Source organism: Diceros bicornis, chromosome X (genome assembly GCF_020826845.1).
Source record: "Diceros bicornis minor isolate mBicDic1 chromosome X, mDicBic1.mat.cur, whole genome shotgun sequence".
Classification (NCBI taxonomy): domain Eukaryota; kingdom Metazoa; phylum Chordata; class Mammalia; order Perissodactyla; family Rhinocerotidae; genus Diceros; species Diceros bicornis.
Genome location: NC_080781.1, coordinates 101,865,098 through 101,883,610, shown reverse-complemented (window position 1 = coordinate 101,883,610; position 18,513 = coordinate 101,865,098). Strand labels below are relative to the sequence as shown.

General features: G+C 37.6%; 1 protein-coding gene across 5 annotated transcripts in view; it reads left to right on the top strand.

The window, feature by feature from the left end:
* ACSL4 (acyl-CoA synthetase long chain family member 4) overlaps nucleotides 1-18,513 on the top strand; it is a 94,451-nt gene that overhangs the window by 57,716 nt on the left and 18,222 nt on the right. For 2 of the 5 annotated variants that reach the window (XM_058536495.1, XM_058536496.1), the window contains exons 3-10: nucleotides 436-966; nucleotides 1,199-1,376; nucleotides 2,725-2,834; nucleotides 2,955-3,093; nucleotides 7,874-8,024; nucleotides 8,180-8,303; nucleotides 11,447-11,518; nucleotides 18,226-18,365. In XM_058536495.1, the coding sequence (XP_058392478.1) occupies nucleotides 616-966; nucleotides 1,199-1,376; nucleotides 2,725-2,834; nucleotides 2,955-3,093; nucleotides 7,874-8,024; nucleotides 8,180-8,303; nucleotides 11,447-11,518; nucleotides 18,226-18,365 (1,265 nt within the window). In that variant the 5' untranslated portion in view covers nucleotides 436-615. The remainder of the gene's footprint in view (nucleotides 1-435; nucleotides 967-1,198; nucleotides 1,377-2,724; nucleotides 2,835-2,954; nucleotides 3,094-7,873; nucleotides 8,025-8,179; nucleotides 8,304-11,446; nucleotides 11,519-18,225; nucleotides 18,366-18,513) is intronic. The other 3 variants (XM_058536498.1, XM_058536499.1, XM_058536497.1) reach the window with 2 other exon arrangements.

Below are 18,513 nucleotides of genomic sequence, written 5' to 3'. Positions count from 1 at the left end.
TGGTGGATTTTTTTTCCCTTTTGGATACAAAACCAAATCCTATTTAAAGCTGTCTGGTTTACATATACATATTTAAGAGAAACCTCATTATTGGCGTTCCCTACTCTCCCAAAGTTCAGCCAGACTTAAATATCGTATTCATGCATTCGTGTAAGCATTAAAGTAGTGTTACTCAGCTGACTTACAGAATGATGTGCAGAGGACCAGTATACCTAAAAACCTAGAAAAAATTAAATTCAGAAGTTTATGGCAATATTGATTAAAAATGGAAAATGCCAGTCTTTCAGACCAGTTATTTCAGCTTTCTGTATCAAATCAATTATATAAACTAAAAAAGACCTGCGTATTTAAATCAATGGTGCTATCAACTTGTTAATACATTTTTGTTTTGTTTTTTTTCCTGCTCTCTGCCTGGTTCATTGTCTTCACCTGCAGGTATACTTAATTGTCGGCTTCCAAAGATTACTAACTTTTATCTGTATCATTAAAATTGAACTGCCTTGGCTATACTGCTACTCTTACTGCTGCTTCCATTATTGCCTTCTTCAGCAAAATAAGGCTTTCCGAAGCCAAAGAATAACAAGAAATAAACACCATTTTAGAAGCCTTGCCACTATGAAACTTAAACTAAATGTGCTCACCATTATTTTGCTGCCTGTCCACTTGTTAATAACAATATACAGTGCCCTTATATTTATTCCATGGTATTTTCTTACCAATGCCAAGAAGAAAAACGCTATGGCAAAGAGAATAAAAGCTAAGCCCACTTCAGACAAACCTGGAAGTCCATATCGCTCTGTCACGCACTTCGACTCGCTAGCTGTCATAGACATCCCTGGAGCAGACACTCTGGATAAATTATTTGATCATGCCGTATCCAAGTTTGGGAAGAAGGACAGCCTTGGGACCAGGGAAATCCTAAGTGAAGAAAATGAAATGCAGCCAAATGGAAAGGTTTTTAAGAAGGTAAAGCATTTTTGTGCTTTTTATATTTTTTTAGAGGGGAAGGTACATTTTACTTTATCGTTACTTTAAATATGCTGGCATTCTGTTATAGTGCTGGGTAACTATTCTCAGATGGTGCTCAAACTTCTGTATATTCACTTAAGGGCAATTTTAGACTTCTACACTTTGAATAGTGTTTTAATTGCTTGTTTGCCTAAATATACTAATATTAGAGACTGTCTCACTTTAACAGTTAATTCTTGGGAACTATAAATGGATGAACTATCTCGAAGTGAACCACAGAGTGAATAACTTTGGTAGTGGGCTCACTGCCCTGGGACTAAAACCAAAGAGCACTATTGCCATTTTCTGTGAGACCAGGGCCGAGTGGATGATTGCGGCACAGACCTGCTTCAAGTACAACTTTCCTCGTAAGTGCTTGGTGGTTTTGGAGGGGGAGAGAGGGAGCTTTGCTTACATGTGAAATTGTCCTGAGATCCTCTAGTTTTAGAAGTAGATGTTCTTTAGTCATTTATGTACATAAATTATGTCCATAAAAGAGTATGTAATGTTGTGGTTAAAAGATATCTAACTCATGTTAAAGATAGTAACTTATAAGAGCTAATATGGGAAATGGCAGCTTAATGGCTAGAATTTAGAATTTTACTTTTCAATTAGAAGTTAATTGTACCTGAAACATTTGGGGTGTGGGGGTATTTTTTTAGGAAGTGACACAAAATAATTATTAAAACAACAAAATCATTGCTCAGGATAATTCTAGTTCATTGTTTCACTTTGAGGCCTCTTATTTGACTTATTCCATTTTACTTGTGAAATAAGCCCGTAACAGCTTGAACTGGCATTAGATATGTTGGCCAGAAAATAAAACTGGGTGTGTTTCTGATTCTTTAGCATTTGCTTTTGCCATTGTACAAGAAATGATTTTTAAAAATTAACAGTTCAGAACAGTGCTTGTCACATACTAAACACTCAATTATTTGTTGAATGAAATAGAATCAAGAGTTTACATTTCAAACAAACAAAAGTGGGTAATATGAAAATGATCCCCTATGTACACTTCACTCAACTTCAACAATCAATAGCTCATGAAAATGGCTGTTCTTAACCATGTTGCTGTTTTGGCTACCAGCCTAGAGCTGAATTTCCAAGTCTGATCTAAGTTTAGCAGTTGTTCTTTGATTCTAACTGATCTCAGTTTCAGTTTATGTTTTCTTTATCTGGTAGCTCCTAAAGAGTGGGTCTCCTTGGCCCCTCCAGCTACAGCTTGGAGGTCACCAATCAGCTTGGACATTGGACCCACTAAAAAGGCTTCTTGGAAGGAGTGAGAACATGATTCATGGCTGCTATTCTGACTTGATCTCCTCAAAATTTGAGGATTCTCCAGGACTTACCCATTCTTTGGTGCTCTGACCAGTGAAAGTGTATGTCACAGGGGTGCCCTAGCTGAGAGACGTCTGGCCTGAATCAAGAGTTCAGCTAGAACGTATTGGCCTTGAGGATCTTAATTGACTAATTTTTGACCAGTTGTGGCACTGCCAGTATTTCTAGGTTTCTTCATGTTGAGAAAGTTAGAATCCTGAAAATTTGTAAAGAAAATTTTGGGCTACCAGGATGTTTGAGGCAAGGTTGAAGGGTAATAGCAGAGATTATGAAATCCAATATCTTTGCATCTGTGAGTGTACCTATCATTAAAGGCTGACTTAAATATCTAATGAATGTTTATCATTTAATTTTTGTGTTTATTTTTTTATTATGTAGTTGTGACTTTATATGCCACACTTGGCAAAGAAGCTGTAGTTCATGGGTTAAATGAATCTGAGGCTACCTATCTGATTACTAGTGTTGAACTTCTGGAAAGTAAACTTAAGGTAAATATGAAATTTTGTTTTTATTCATGGTACAGTTGTCTGCCAGGACAGAAAAATGTTCAATAATTGAGTTGATTGCAGGCCCATATTTCATAGCTGGATTTTCATTCTGCTCAACAGGCTGCATTGTTAGATATCACTTGTGTTAAACATATCATTTATGTGGACAATAAGACTATCAATAAAGCAGAATACCCTGAAGGATTTGAGATTCACAGCATGCAATCAGTAGAAGAGTTGGGATCCAAGCCAGAAAACTGTAAGTAAAGCAGTTAAAACAAACGTATTCATCTATTCAAGGTTTGTTATTTTAGGAGGTTAGGAAAAGAAGTGATGTGAGTGAAAACTGACGTTCTTTGATTGAAAAAAGTTTAAAAATGTTTGAAAGCTATCAAGACCATATACGATTAAGGTTTTCCCTCCCTTTCTCCTGTGTTTTAAAATTTACTAAGTAGTCGAGACGTACTCAGTGGCTCAGACTTGATGGCAATTGCTGCCACGTTTTCTTTTTTCAGGTAACCTACTATAACCTAATTTGGACCTCATAGAAGGAAGAGATCTCAGGCCTTCCATTCAGTAAACTTTTTTTTTAAATGCTAAATATAGTGATCTTAATGATGTCTCATCTTAATGAGGATGCAAAGCTGTTTGCTAAGATTCATTCTAGAATTTATTCTACCACTGAGGTGGTAGTTGGTATTTCATTTGAAACAAGTGAATGTACCTTGTAGCAAAATGTCGGTTGGTCATCAGGACAGATGTTTATTCCATTGAAATAGTTTTTTTTCTCACGTTTAGTGTGAAAGTTGCAATACTCTACTAGATGAGGAGAGAATTCATTTTGGCAGGAGAAAATGTAGGTTGAACTCTGTTTAGCTTCTGAATATTTGACCATTAGAGACTGAACACATGTTAGAATAACAGGTGTAGATTATAGCTCTCTATCCCATGTGAGAATGGTGAAGACGCTGAAATTTTACCCTACTTGCAAGCAAATAACTGAGCCTGTCTCAGTTTCTTGGAGACACAAGACTCCTGGGTCAGAGATGAAGGACAGTCCTTTACTCACAGCAATAGCACTAGCCAGAGTATCAGCATTTGTGTTGCTTCCCTACACCCCAGTTTCTACAGGGCAGTGCAAAGAGGGTTAGATGAACCGTGCACACACAGTGAGTTGTGTTACAGAAGAGGAACTCTGAGTTTAGGGAACCCGAACCTTTTATAATGGGTGGTAAACATGCCTGCCCTTTTCCCTGGAGAGAGAGATGATCTTTATTGTCCTGTACAGTAAGCATGCCTGCTACATTATCTCTGTCTTCAAAGGCTGTTCACTGTGCAAACATCCTTGAAAAGATAGTCCAGAACAAAGTCAATGCCTCTGCTTACATGTTGTGCAGAGACTCAAGACCCATGGAGAATTGTCTCTCAACACTAGGTTGACCCTGCAAGATTGGGGTAAACTTGACAGGGAAATCCTGATCAGTAGGGATCTTTTGCCAATTCTGCTGGTTCACCAAAGGATATTGGCACAAAACTATGGCGTATTGGTCCTCATAATTTTATGTGAGCACTAACATGATAGACCACATATCTCACCTAGTTCCACTCATCTCTACACTAGATAAGATATATATACTTTTTGTGATACTTGACTTTAGTAGACAGTTGTTATGATGATGACAAGAAGTGTCACATTGTGTGCTTAGACTGCGAAGAGCTTAACATATCTACTGCTGCTACTTTCATTAGTCATCAGAGGAAGGATGCAATTCCGGTTTGCTTGGTGTATACATTATGACAGTAAATATCTTTAAGGAGGATTAGCATTATCCAACTTAAGTACAACTTGATCTTTGATTATTTCAGTGGTAAATCATACTGCTTAAAATTTCTATTTTAACTGGTATATAAAAATGTAATTCATTTTTATAAACTAATTTTTAAAAAAACAGTTTATTTTGTAGAGCAGTTTTAGGTTCACAGCACAATTGAAGGGAAGGTATGGAGATTTCCCATATACCCACTGCCCCTACACACTCACTGCCTCCCCCACTATCAACATCCCCCACCAGAGTGGTACATTTGTTACAATTGATGAACATCCACTGACACTTCGTTATCACTCAAAGTGTATAGTTTACATTAGGGATCACTGTTGGTCTGTACATTCTATGGGTTTGGACAAATGTATAATGACATAGTCACCATTATAGTATCATACAGAATATAAACTGATTTTTAAAAATCCAACAATCTTGTTAAACTTTTATTCAATTCTGATACTATATCTGTGGATTCTTGGCCATTTTGGCATATTCTGGGAAGGAAAGGAGGTTACTAGGTTAGCACGATACACTGTCTTGAAGTGGAAGCCCCAGTGTGCTTTTTAAAACTTAGCATGTTAGAATTTTAGAGTTGAAATCACCTTAAAGATCAAGTCAACAACAGCAACAAAGGAACACAAGGAAACTCAAGGAGGTGAAGGATATGTCTAATTACCCTGATTGTAGTGATGGTATCACAGATGTTTGCATATGTTAAAATCATCAAATTATATACATTAAAAATATGCAGGTTTTTGTATGTCAATACCTCAATAAAGCTATTAAAAAAAACATAGGAACAGTTTAGATATACATTATCTCTTGTAAGTAGCACTGTTGTCAGTGTAACCTAGATAAGATAAATTAACAGCAAGAATCAAATTTGTCACATTAAAAATTTTAAATATTGATATATACAGTGTTTGTTTAGAGTATGCATTTAGGCACTTAATAAATGGGGAGTTGCAATTTCACTTGACTGAGTTAGTATTGTGAAATGGCAAATTATGTCTGTAATAACAATTGTCCTAAATGGGGAGTTGCAATTTCACTCGACTGTTGAGTTAGTATTGTGAAATGACAAGTTATGTCTGTAATAACAATTGTCCTTATTAATAGGCTAGAAGTTACTTTCAAGTAACAACATTTTCAGTTTTTCTACTTTTTTTCTTTTTCTCTCTGTATGACTGTTCTAATTATGTTTATTGAAATGTAATTTGTGTAATCTAAAAATTTTAAGCTCATATGTTATGTCTTTTTTATTTAGTTTTTCCAGTAATTCATTTTCATTGTATTTTACAAAAACATGCATCCATAAATTATTAGGGGAAAAAAAAGGTCCTCACAAGTTCGAGAAGCACAACTCTAGTGCACAGGTTGGCCTGCCGTCTGTTTCTCTGAATAAAGTTGGATTGGAACACAGTCGCACCTGTTTACCAATTGTCTATGGCTCCTTTCACTCTGTAACAGCCAAGTTGGGTAATTTTGGCAGAGACCATATAGCCCTCAAAGCCTAAAATATTTACTTTCTGGTCTTTGCAAAAAAAATGTCTGCTGACCCCTGCTCAAGATGGTGAATATAATCTGTTGGTAAGACCTCTCTATATTCTTCCCCCAATCATTCAATAAGCAAAGACAGGACTGGTGCTCAGGGCCTTTAAGATGATTAAACTTTCCTACCTTCAGACAGAGGGCCAGAAGAAGTGAAGTTTAGATACTGTTTAGGTATTACCTTTGATAGGGAATGAAGAGTATGCAAACCCCTCTACATGGTCTTTGTCTCTTGGTGTCCTAAAATTTCTGTCTAATTTTTTTATTGATGTCATACTAGTTATACAATGTTATACATTGTGAAGTTTTAGTTGTACATCACTGTTTGTCAGTCATCATATAAGTGCATCCCTTCACCCCTTGTGCCCACCCTCCCAGCCCCTTCCCCCTGGTAACCACCAAACTCTTCTCTCTGTCCGTGTGTTAGTTTGTCTTCCAAATATGGGTGAATTCGTGCAGTGTTTGTCTTTCTCTTTCTGGCTTATTTCGCTTAACTAATACCCTCCAGGTCCATCCATGTTGTTGCAAATGGGACGATTTTGTCTGTTTTATGGCTGAATTGTATTCCATTGTGTATATATACCACATCTTCTTTATCCAATCATCAGTCAAGGGACACTTGGGTTGCTTCTACTTCTTGGCTATAGTGAATAATGCTGCAGTGAGCACAGGGGTGCATAGGCCTCTTTGGATTGTTGATTTCAGGTTCTTTGGATAAATACCCAGTAGTGGGATTCATTTTGATGAAAAAGAATCAAAGTATGGTCTGATCCAGATAGAGGGAGAAGCACTAAATCTGGAAGACCCGGAAGAATCCTCAAGCCAGATATATAACAAGTGTTCCAACTACAGGAGTGAGTGAGTGAATGTGTGTGTAGCAGAGAGAGAAAGGATCTTTTGCTATGATTTTATCTAACTGCACTTGCAAAAAACGATTTCCTGTATAGATTTCAGGAAGCAACAGTCAAAAGAGTAGAAAAGATAATTTTGGTTTGATATCCTTTGGATTTTACTTGCTACTTGGAATCTAATCTTAAAATAGTATGTTAAATGTATAATGGTTATCTAAGTCAATATCCATCGTTCAATTATTTTAAAATAAAATTATTTTTGTAAAAAACTTAAAAAAAAAATCAAGTCCGGTGGTTTTCGGTCAGGGGTGTGTATGAGAGCCACCTGTGGAGCCTTTGATCCATCCCAGACATACAGAATCAGAGTTTTCAGAACTAGAATCCAGAGATGGTATTTTATTTAAGCTCTGCAGGTGATTCTCATGCTCACCAGTGGTTAAGAACCATAATCGAGTCCAACCGACTCATTTTAGAAGTGAGAAAACTGAGGCCTGAGGAGCTTATACACCATACTGTTATCTTCCTGATTCTCCAAAGTCCTAGAAATCTTTCCACAACACTGCTCTGTATACAGCACTGTGAAGAGGCCTGAGCAGACAGGGATTAAGCTACACATCCAGAAAATGGGCCAAATTGAGTTTGAAATTCTCATTGCAGTTAATTAGAATTTGATAACTGTGTTTCTTTTGATTATCAATAGACAGTATTTGTTTTAAATGGCCTATCATTATGCAAAAAAATCTAAAAATCATATCTTTGCTTAGCAATTTAACTTCCAAACTGAAGAAAATGTGGTGCTTTTTCATTTGTTTAGCGAGCGTTCCTCCAAATAGACCAACTCCTTCGGACATGGCCATCGTCATGTACACCAGTGGGTCTACTGGCCGACCTAAGGGAGTGATGATGCATCACAGCAATTTGATAGCTGGCATGACAGGCCAGTGTGAGAGAATTCCTGGACTAGGGTAAGAGAGAATAACTCAACTTTTGCCTTAGAAATCAGAGTTCATGTTTGGCAGTCTCTAAACCTAACCTATATTAAAATGATAAGGTTATTGATGTTTGTAATTTACAGTGCCTTTTTAAGAATGGCTAAAATGTTTCTCTTATTTTGTTTTAGACCAAAGGACACATACATTGGCTACTTGCCTTTGGCTCATGTACTAGAATTGACAGCAGAGATATCTTGCTTTACCTATGGCTGTAGGATTGGATATTCTTCTCCACTTACTCTCTCTGACCAGGTGACAAGCTTTTCAGTATATTGGCATGATCATATTGTTACATTGTTTGACTGAGAACATATTACTAAAACATGAGATATTTTAATTCAGCTAAAACTTTTTCCTTGACTTCAAAACCAGCTTCCATGAGCAATATTTAGCTGTAGTAAATAAGCTTGTGGATTCGTTAGCATTGCTTTGTCTACATATTTTAAAATTATTTTGAAACTAATAATTACTTTCATCTTGTCTTTCTCTATTAGATTTTTATTTTGGAGAACTTTTTATTTTGAGCCTTTTTGACATATTACCCATGAACATTGATGGGTTTCTTGGGAGGTATGGTGGTAGGATTTTGGCCTAGTTTTGCTCTGAGTTTTCTCTAGAGCTGTGCTGTCCAGTACAGTAGCCACCAGCCACATATTGAAATACAGATTAAGATTAAATAGGAAAAATTCAGTTTCTCAGTTGCTCTAGTCACATTTCAAGTTCTCAGTAGCTACCATATTGGACAGCACTGATACCAAACATTTCCATCATCACAGAAAGTTCAATTGGACAGCACTGTAGCATATGCAAAGGCAGCCCTCAGCTTTCTACCCTGAGTCAGGGTTCTCCTTTCTCCCTGTTGTTCATAGCAGGAAGCCCAACAATGAGTAGGGTGACTCGTGTATTTTAAGCCCATTTGAAATCACACGTGTAATACCTGCTGTCCACAGTTCTGTTTAATTGCTTCTTTGGAATAGTTGCTATAGAAAAGCTTCAATCAGACATTGGGGAAAAAAGAGCTTCTAAGGGAGCCATGGGGTTCAGAATGCTTAAAGATAAACTGAGTATAGGTGGGAATGACTGGACTCTCTGTGTGGCTTCTGCCACTCCTATCACTGGAGGCCCAGGTGTTGTTTTTCAGAACCCCACGCAATACTACCTTTTGTTTAGGAGTCTTGATGGATCATGCATTTGGTAACAAGTTGTGCCCTTGGTGCTTCCAGTTAGAAACTGTAATACTTTTCTTTTTTTGTAGAAATGCCATTTTAGGGAGAGGTTAGGTAGGTTGTATAATACTAAGACAAAAAAGTTAAATTGATTTTTTTTGGATTTATTGGAGATTCCAGCCATCTTTTGTTTTGGGATATATGTTAAAGTGCACAAATCTTAAGTATACTGCTTGATGAAATTTAATATACACATACATATATAGACCTATGTGGTCATCATCTAGATCAAGAAAAGAACATTTCCAGCACCCCAGAATGTCCCTTGTGTCCCTTCCTAGTCATTATAACCCCCCAAGGATAATCCAACCACCTTTTTAAGTGGCTTTTCCATGAGAAAATGTTCTATTCTCGTCAACTGCTTACTTTGTACTTTCAGGAACGCAACTTTGTAAGGTGGAGAGCTTCTGTGTTTAACCATACGGGCTCAGCTAGAAGTTCACATTTAAAATCCGCTAGAATTGTAGTAAACTAATAAGAGAGCACTTGATCTAGTAAAGTCAAAATAGACCTATGAATAAGACTGGGGTTTAAATTATAAAACAAAATTTTTAGAAAAATCTGTGATGATTACGTTTTGATGCACTGTAGTGGGTTTTTCTTATGTTCAGAGATGTTCTCAAAATGTGAAAAACATTTCAGTAAGCTTTCAGTATGATTTTTTTCCCTGTTGGGGAAGTTCAGAAGCTGGATACTAGCAATGCTTGCTTTCACCCTCCATGAAAACAATAGGCTCGGTGAAGGGGAAGGGGGCAGTTGGAGTCTGTTGCTGGTCTGACTTCATTCTTGCTGTCTCTTAGGCCAAGTAGTACATTAGAAGCCTGTTACAAAACTGTCAGGGACATTCACACCTGCCTTTTTAATAAACTTTATTATAAAGGGTCTCAATCTGAGTAGGAATCTAAAACCTAGGAGTCTCCCTCACATAGGAAATCAGAAAAAGGTGGGACGCCAGAGGCACAGCATTGGAAGTCGGCAGATGATACCAGTGTTGTCATAACTAAGGTTACTGTGATCGTAACAAAGACAAGAACTGAAATATTACTAAGAATCATAAAGCAAGGAGGGGCGCCTTGTGGCTAATGCTGCTCTGGAACCACTTTCTATAGCAAAGACTGGTCAGCAGCACGTGGAGGGCAGCTCCGACTCGAAGGAGATAGAGACCATCTTTCTCTCTACAGAGCAGCCCTCCTGGGTGTGGTGTGCAGGTGAGGGTGTAGGTTTCCACTTGCAAATGTGCACACACTTGGACATACATAAAGCACAAGGAGTTATTTTATTTCCTTTGTCCATCTTAAAGAAAAGTAGGGTAAAAGCAATTGAGTTCTACGAGCAGAGTCTTCTCTATGGCAAAGCTAGTGGTCCTGGTGGATCACACTGCTTCTTAAGAGCTGGTTTTCCTCTTGCCTATGTTAGCCATGGCTAGCATGTGATATGTCTAAACTTACTGACTAATGAACTGCGTTATAGCAGCTTCTTATTTTTATCTGCCCTTTTCAGTGGGCCACTTTATCACTGAGTTTCTACCTACTGATCTGACATTTGAAATCCCAAATAGTATTTATATGTATAAGAAACAAAAGAAAAGAAAGAAAGGAATAAAAAGTATGTATACATTCATATATATATGTGCATATCCCCACGTGGTCACTGGCAATGTCTTCAGTATTTTATCAACCAGAATGTTATAAAATTAGTATTTCGGTATAATATTAATTGATGTTCATAGTGGTGACTTTGAGATGTGCCTTTGGATTTTGGCTAATCAAAAAGAGTTAAATTTATCTTCGATTTTGTTTCACCATTCGATCTACCTTAGTTGAGGTTTTTTTTTTTTTTTCTTGAAAATGGATGGGCCGTGCTATGTTTGGTGTTATTAATAAGAATGCTCAATTTACCAAAGTATCCCATTCTCCTTTATTCTGGATCAGATTTTTTCCTCTAAGGAAGGCTTGAAATGTGCTAGAAGACATAATCTACAAGATAAAGCACCAAAGCACACACCCTTCAGACTTACAGGTTATGATAGTTGTAACAGATAACTCACAGAGAAGTAGAAGATCAAATTCCATGTGTAAATTTCTCTTTCTTATTGTTAATGTTTGAATTATAATTTTTTTTGCTAAGATTTGTTTCCCTGGTCCTATTTACTTTTTTTAAAAAATGTAGTCCAGCAAAATTAAAAAAGGAAGCAAAGGAGACTGTACCGTCCTGAAGCCTACACTCATGGCAGCTGTTCCGGTGAGTACAGAATAAATGTCATGCACTGCTTGTACTTGGACTTTTGAATGAATAATACTCTTAGATATTTGTGTCCATTTTAAATAATTTTACTTTGTTGAAATTATGGCAGATATGTTCCTTACAATCTTAGATAAGTGTTGGGAAAGATGAAATGGCAAACTTCTGAAATGTATGCCTGTTAGTGTTTGCTGATGCTTGAAAATTAGGTGATAAAAATCACCTAGGTCAAATTACCTAATGCAAGAATTGGTCATAATATTTTAAAGGTAGAATATACTCTAAAGATCATTTTGTTTAATCACTGAATTTAAAAAATGAGGAAACCTAGGCTATGCTAGAGAGCTGAGGCAGCGTGTCCAGCATTTCGGAGCTGGTTAGTGACAGAGCAGAGTCTAGAATCCAAGCCTCCCGACACTCTTATGGTGAGTGATTAAGAAAACTGTTATTTGAGAGGGTTTCCAAAGAAAACAAGCTTAATTCCAGATATTCAAAATCATTTTGTGAAATACTGCCTTTTACAAAAATAAGATGTTACGTTTTTATACCCTTGTGATGATTAATTCTGAAATATTTAATGCCATGTTTTGAACTTGTATAATCAAGTATATTCTAGCACTTTCAGGCTTCAAAAGCAGCACTGGGACTGTGTATCACTACTGCTTGTATTATGATCAGACTTTAAATCTTATCCCAATATCTTTCACAGAATTGTTTTTGCATGTGGAAAGTCTGAGATTAGATAATGAAATGTTCAGTCCAAGTTTTTCTAAGAATTACAGATGGAAGATACTTTGTGGTTACTTTTAGCATCTAATTACAGAATTACCAAATAACCAAAGAATTAGAAGAGGTCAGAGTAGCCTTTGCCTTTTTATTTAGGGGCACTATAGAGTTCAGCAATTTACAAACTGAAACGAGAGGCTTCTAATTAAAAGCATAATAAGGGGCCTGCCCAGTGGCATAGCAGTTAAGTTCGCACGCTCGGTGTCGGCAGCCCGGGGTTTGCCAGTTTGGATTCTGGGCACAGACCTACTCGCCGCTCATCAAGCCATGCTGAGGCGGCATCCCACATAGAGCGACTAGAAGGATGTACAACTATGACATACAACTGTCTTTGGGGAGAAAAAAGGAAAAAAGGAGGAAGATTAGCAACAGATGTTAGCTCAGGGCCAATCTTCCTCAAAAAAAAGAATCTGATGTGATTGCAAATGGCATTAAAAAAAAAAGCATAATAAAATGGTGCTAATAATAGGTAGCATAGTACAGGCATACCTCAGAGATATTGTGGGTTTGGTTCCAGACTACCACAATAAAGTGAATATCACAATAAAGCAAGTCACAGGAATTTTTTGGTTTTCCAGTGCATATAAAGTTATATTTACACTATACTGTAGTCTATTAAATCTGCAATAGAATAGCAGATTTATGTCTAAAAAAACAATGTATACACCTCAATTAAAAAATATTTTATTGCTAAAAAATACTCACCACCATCTGAGCCTTTGGCGAGTCATAATCTTTTTGCCTCGATGTTGATGGCTGCTGACTGATCAGAGTGGTAGTTGCTAAAAGTTGGGGTGGCTGTGGCAATTTCTTAAAATAAGACAACAGTGAAGTTTGCCACATTGATTGACTCTTCCTTTCTTGAATGATTTCTCTGTAGCATGCGATGCTGTTTGACATTCTACTTTTACCCACAGTAGAACGTCTTTCAAAATGGGAGTCAATCCTCTCAAACCCTGCCACTGCTTTATCAACTAAGTTTATGTCATGTTCTAAATCCTTTGTTGTCATTTCAACGATCTTCACAATATCTTCACCAGGAGTAGATTCCATCTCAAGAAACCACTTTCTTTGCTCATCCATAAGAAGCAACTCCTCATCCATGAAAGTTTTATCATGAGATAGCAGAAATTCAGTCACATCTTCAGGCTCCACTTCTAGTTCTAGTTCTCTTGCTATTTCCACCACATCTGCAGTTACTTCCTACACTAAAGTCTTGAATCCCTCAAAGTCATCCATGAAGGTTGGAATCAACTTCTTCCAAACCCTTGTGAATTTTGATATTTTGACCTCTTCCCATGAATCACGAATGTTCTTAATGGTGTCTGGAATGGTAAATCTTTTCCAGAAGATTTCCAATTTACTTTGCCCAGATCCATCAAAGGAATCACTATCTGTGGTAGCTGTAGCCTTACAAAATGTATTTCTTGAATAGTAAGACAGGAAAGTCAAAATGCTTCCTTGATCCATGGGCTGCAGAATGGATGTTGTGTTAGCAGGTATGAAAACAACATTAATCTCATTGTACATCTCCATCAGAGTTCTTGGGTGACCAGGTGGATTGTCAATGAGCAGTAATATTTTGAAAGGAATCTTTTTTTCTGAGCAGTAGGTCTCAACAGTACGCTTAAAATATTCAGTAAACCATGTTGTAAACAGATGTGGTGTCATCCAGGCTTTGTTGTTCCATTTACAGAGCACAGGCAGAGTAGATTTAGCATAATTCTTAAGGGCTCTAGGACTTTTGGAATGGTAAATGAGCATTGGCTTCAACTTAAAGTCACCAGCTGCATTTACCCCTGACAAGTGAGTGAGCCTGTCCTTTGAAGCTTTGAGGCAAGGCATTGACTTCTCCTCTATGCTATGAAAGTCCTAGATGGCATCTTCTTCCAATATATGGCTGTTTTGTCTACACTGAAAGTCTGTTGTTTATCATCCTAGCTAGATCTTCTGGATAACTTGCTGCAGCTTCTGCATCAGCACTTGCTGCTTCACCTTGCGCTTTTATGTTATGGAGACAGCTTCTTTCCTTAAACCTCATGAACCAACCTCTGCTAGCTTCACACTTTTTTTCTGCAGCTTCCTCACCTCTCTCAGCCTTCACAGAATTGAAGAGAGTTAAAGCCTTGCTCTGAATTAGGCTTTGGCTTAAGGGAATGTTGTGGCTGGTTTGATCTTCTATCCAAACCCCGAAAGCTTTCTCCATATCAGCAATAAGGCTGTTTTGCTTTCTTATCATTTGTGTGTTCACTGGAGTAGCATGTTTAATTTCCTTCAAGAACTTTTCCTTTGCATTCACAGTGCCTTCCTCACTAAGCTTAATCATTTCTAGCTTTTGATTTAAAGTGAGAGATGTGCGGGCCAGCCCTGTGGCTTAGCGGTTAAGTGCGCACGCTCCGCTACTGGCAGCCCAGGTTCGGATCCCGGGCGCGCACGTACGCACTGCTTCTCCAGTCATGCTGAGGCTGCATCCCACATACAGCAACTAGAAGGAAGTGCAGCTATGACATACAACTATCTACTGGGGCTTTGGGGGAAAAAATAAATAAATAAAATTATAAAGTGAGAGATGTGCAACTCTTCCTCTCACTCAAACACTTGGAAGCCTTTGTAGGGTTATTAATTGACTAATTCAGTATTGTTGTCTCTCAGGGAATAGGGAGGCCTGAGGAGAGGGAGAGAGCCAGAGGACTGTCCGGTTGGCGGAGCAGTCAGAGCACACACAACATTTATCAATTAGGTTTCCCATCTCTTATGGGCGCAGTTTTTGGTGCCCCAAACAATTAGAATAGTAACATCAAAGATGACTGATCACAAATCATCATAAAAAATATAATAATAATGAAAAAGTTTGAAATATTGCGATAATTACCAAAATGTGACAGACACAAAATGAGCAAGTGTGGTTGGAAAAATGGTGCTGATAGACTTGCTCGACACAGGGTTGCCACAAACCTTCGATTTGTAAAAATCTCAATATCTACAAAGTGCAATAAAGTGAAGCACAATAAAACGAGGTATGCCCATACTTACTGTGTTCCAGGCACTGTGCTAAGTGCTTTAGGATAGATTATCTCACTTAATCCTCCCTAAGACTCTGCTAGGTGGATCCTCTTATCCCCATTTTATAAAGAAAAACGCTTGCCCAAAGTCACACAGCCCACATGTGGTAGAGTCAGAGCTTGAACTCTACCAGTCTGATACCAGAGTTGTCTTAGCCACTATGGCTATTTAGGATTGTTTTTGTTGTTCTTGTTCTGTTTGGGGAAACAACATGTTGGCTTTATTACCCAAAGTACAGGAGTCACTAGTAAGCCATATCAGAGAACATAGGGAGGGGGAAGGGCCAAGGAGTCTAGGGAGTAATGTCTGAATTTAGGCCTGAAGGATAAACAGGAGTTAGCCGATAAGCTGTGTATCCTCCAATTGCCCATTGTCTGTTCTTTTTTACTTTGTGTCTTGGGAGACTAACTTCTGTGGAAGGGCTTGCTTGCCTTCTGATTTCTGGTTGGGTTCAGCCAGTTGTTGGCACTGATGAGCGATCAGAGGGCAGGAAGAGAGAGAAAGGTCTGCATACTTACTGCCTTTGCTCCTTCCCTGCCGGGCTGTGATTTTTTTTGGCAGTTATCAGGCATTCATTGAACACTCTCTTTCCCATTGGCTGTAAGCAAGTCTTTCCTATGGCTTCAGTTCTCAATCCAGGTTCTAGTAACACTTCTCTCTTACTTCTTCAAGCCTAGGGATAATAAACGATCTTCCATGTTGCTAGTTCATTGATGCTTTACCAAACCTTGTTGCTACCCTTAGCTCCTCTTACTCCTCTATAAATAGGCCTTTAAAAAAATCTTTTCATTGAGAATTATTTTTGCTGGATTCTGTTTTCTGAGTTTGTTCTTTTCTTGAGTCAGAATAAAACATCTATTTAGTTTGTAATATTCACAGTGTGAAAATTCAGAATAAATCACTACTTCTTATCAGCAGTGACTCAACTGAACATCATATAATATTAGGTTGAGATAAATGATGACTTAATAGGCTAACGATAAATCCTGCCAACTTGTTGCAACTGTACTGTATTCCTTACTCATTGAGGCCTTTCTGTGTCTGTGATTGGTATCTAGTGTTGGAAGGAGCAGTAGGAGTGGTTCTCATACATCTGTCTCACATATGCTTTTTTTTCCCACCCAACATCCCATACACTTTTTTAAGAGGGATAGTTATAGGGTGTTAAAGTCCTTTTAGGAAACTTTTGGAATTTCTCAATCCAGATTGGGACAAATATTTCAGTTATACGATATTGATTCCTTTTGTGGAAATGGAGAAAACAACATTGTAACATGCTTGAATGCAGTAGCAGCCTTCCCCTCATCTCCCCAGCTTTATTTATTTTTTGTGAGGAGATCAGCCCTGTGCTAACATCTGCCAATCCTCCTCTTTTTTTGCTGAGGAAGACTGGCCCTGGGCTAACATCCGTGCCCATCTTCCTCCACCTTATATGGGATGCCGCCACAGCATGGCTTGCCAAGCGGTGCATCGGTGCGCGCCCGGGATCTGAACCGGCAAACTCCGGGCTGCCGCAGCGGGGCGCGCACACTTAACCGCTTGCGCCACCGGGCTGGCCCCTTCCCAGCTTTATTGAGATATAATAGACATATTGTGTAAGTTTAAGGTGTACAACATGATGATCTTATATACATATGTATTGTGTACCACAATAAGATTAGTTAACACATCCATCGCCTCACATGGTCACCATTTGTGTGTGTGTGTGTGTGTGTGTGTGTGTGTGTAGTGAGAAGATTTAAGATCTACTTTTGTAGCAACTTCCAAGTATACAATACAGTCTTGTTAACTATAGTCACTATGCTGTTGCATTAGATCCCCAGAACTTATTCATATTCTAACTGGAAGTTTGTACCCTTTGACCAGCATCTCCCCATTCACCCAGCCCCCCAGCCCTTGGCAACCACCAATCTATTCTCTTGCTATGAGTTTGGCTTTTTTAGATTCCACATATAAGTGATAGCATACAGTATTTCTCTTTCTCTGTCTGAATTATTTCACTTAGCGTAATACAAGGAATGGTTCTGCTGTCCTCATTTGTGAATGGCTCTATTCTGGTATTGAAAGAGGCATCCATAAAGTTATTCATTGTAGCATAACTGAATTTACACTAATTGCTATTTTAAATATTTAAAACTAGGTATTTATAAATAGGTGTGCTTATGCAATAATTCTTGTTAATTTGTGCTAAGTAATTTCAAGAAAACATCATTTAGTGATAGTCTGGGCGTTTTGTTTTGTTTTATTTTTTGTTTTGTGTGTATTAGCTTGGGAGTCAGTATATCCCAAACCTAGTCCTACTTCTAATTTTCCAAGGAGCTGTGAGCAAAAATCCTATTCTTTTTTGTTATCTTAGCTTCTATTAAAATGGAATAGAAATGCCTAAATTACAGGGACATAAAAATTGTAAGAAACTAAAGCTTTCTACCATGCTGTAAAGAGTCACAAGGTACTAGTAATAAAGAGGATTAGAGCCTCTTTTAGAGGATCAGGATTAGATTCAACACAGTTGGGTATTTTGGTGCTGTTTGAGAATAACTGAATATATTTGAAAGAAAATAATTTTTAAAAAGTTATATTTCTGTGAGAGAGGAATGAATTATTTATACTCTAGTTAACATTTTTTTTTAAGTTTTATGTAAACTTAGTGCATAGAACTGAAGAAACCCCTATACTTGTCCTTAGTCTTTTTGAAATAGTGAACCAGTCAGTGAAATGAATTATATAATAAAGTAAATATGTCCACTGTCCTAAAGACTTTTACCTAAGATGTAGTAAATAATGTATCTTCAACTAAAGATGGTCTCAGTGTTCGTGTAAATTTTTTCAGATTATTGAATGTTTTGCTTACGTTTTAGGAAATCATGGATAGAATTTACAAGAACGTTATGAGCAAAGTCCAAGAGATGAATTATATTCAGAAAACTCTATTCAAGATAGGGTATGATTACAAGTTAGAACAGATCAAAAAGGGATATGATGCACCACTTTGCAATCTGTAAGTACATTTCGCAGACTCTGTGGTTTGAGCCTATAAATCTTGTCGAGTTTTTACATCTGGAAGATGAATAAGTAAATGGCAAGTTAGTTTAGTTTGAGCATCACCACCGGGATCATAAGGTTGATTTACTCTTTTATTCCCTTCT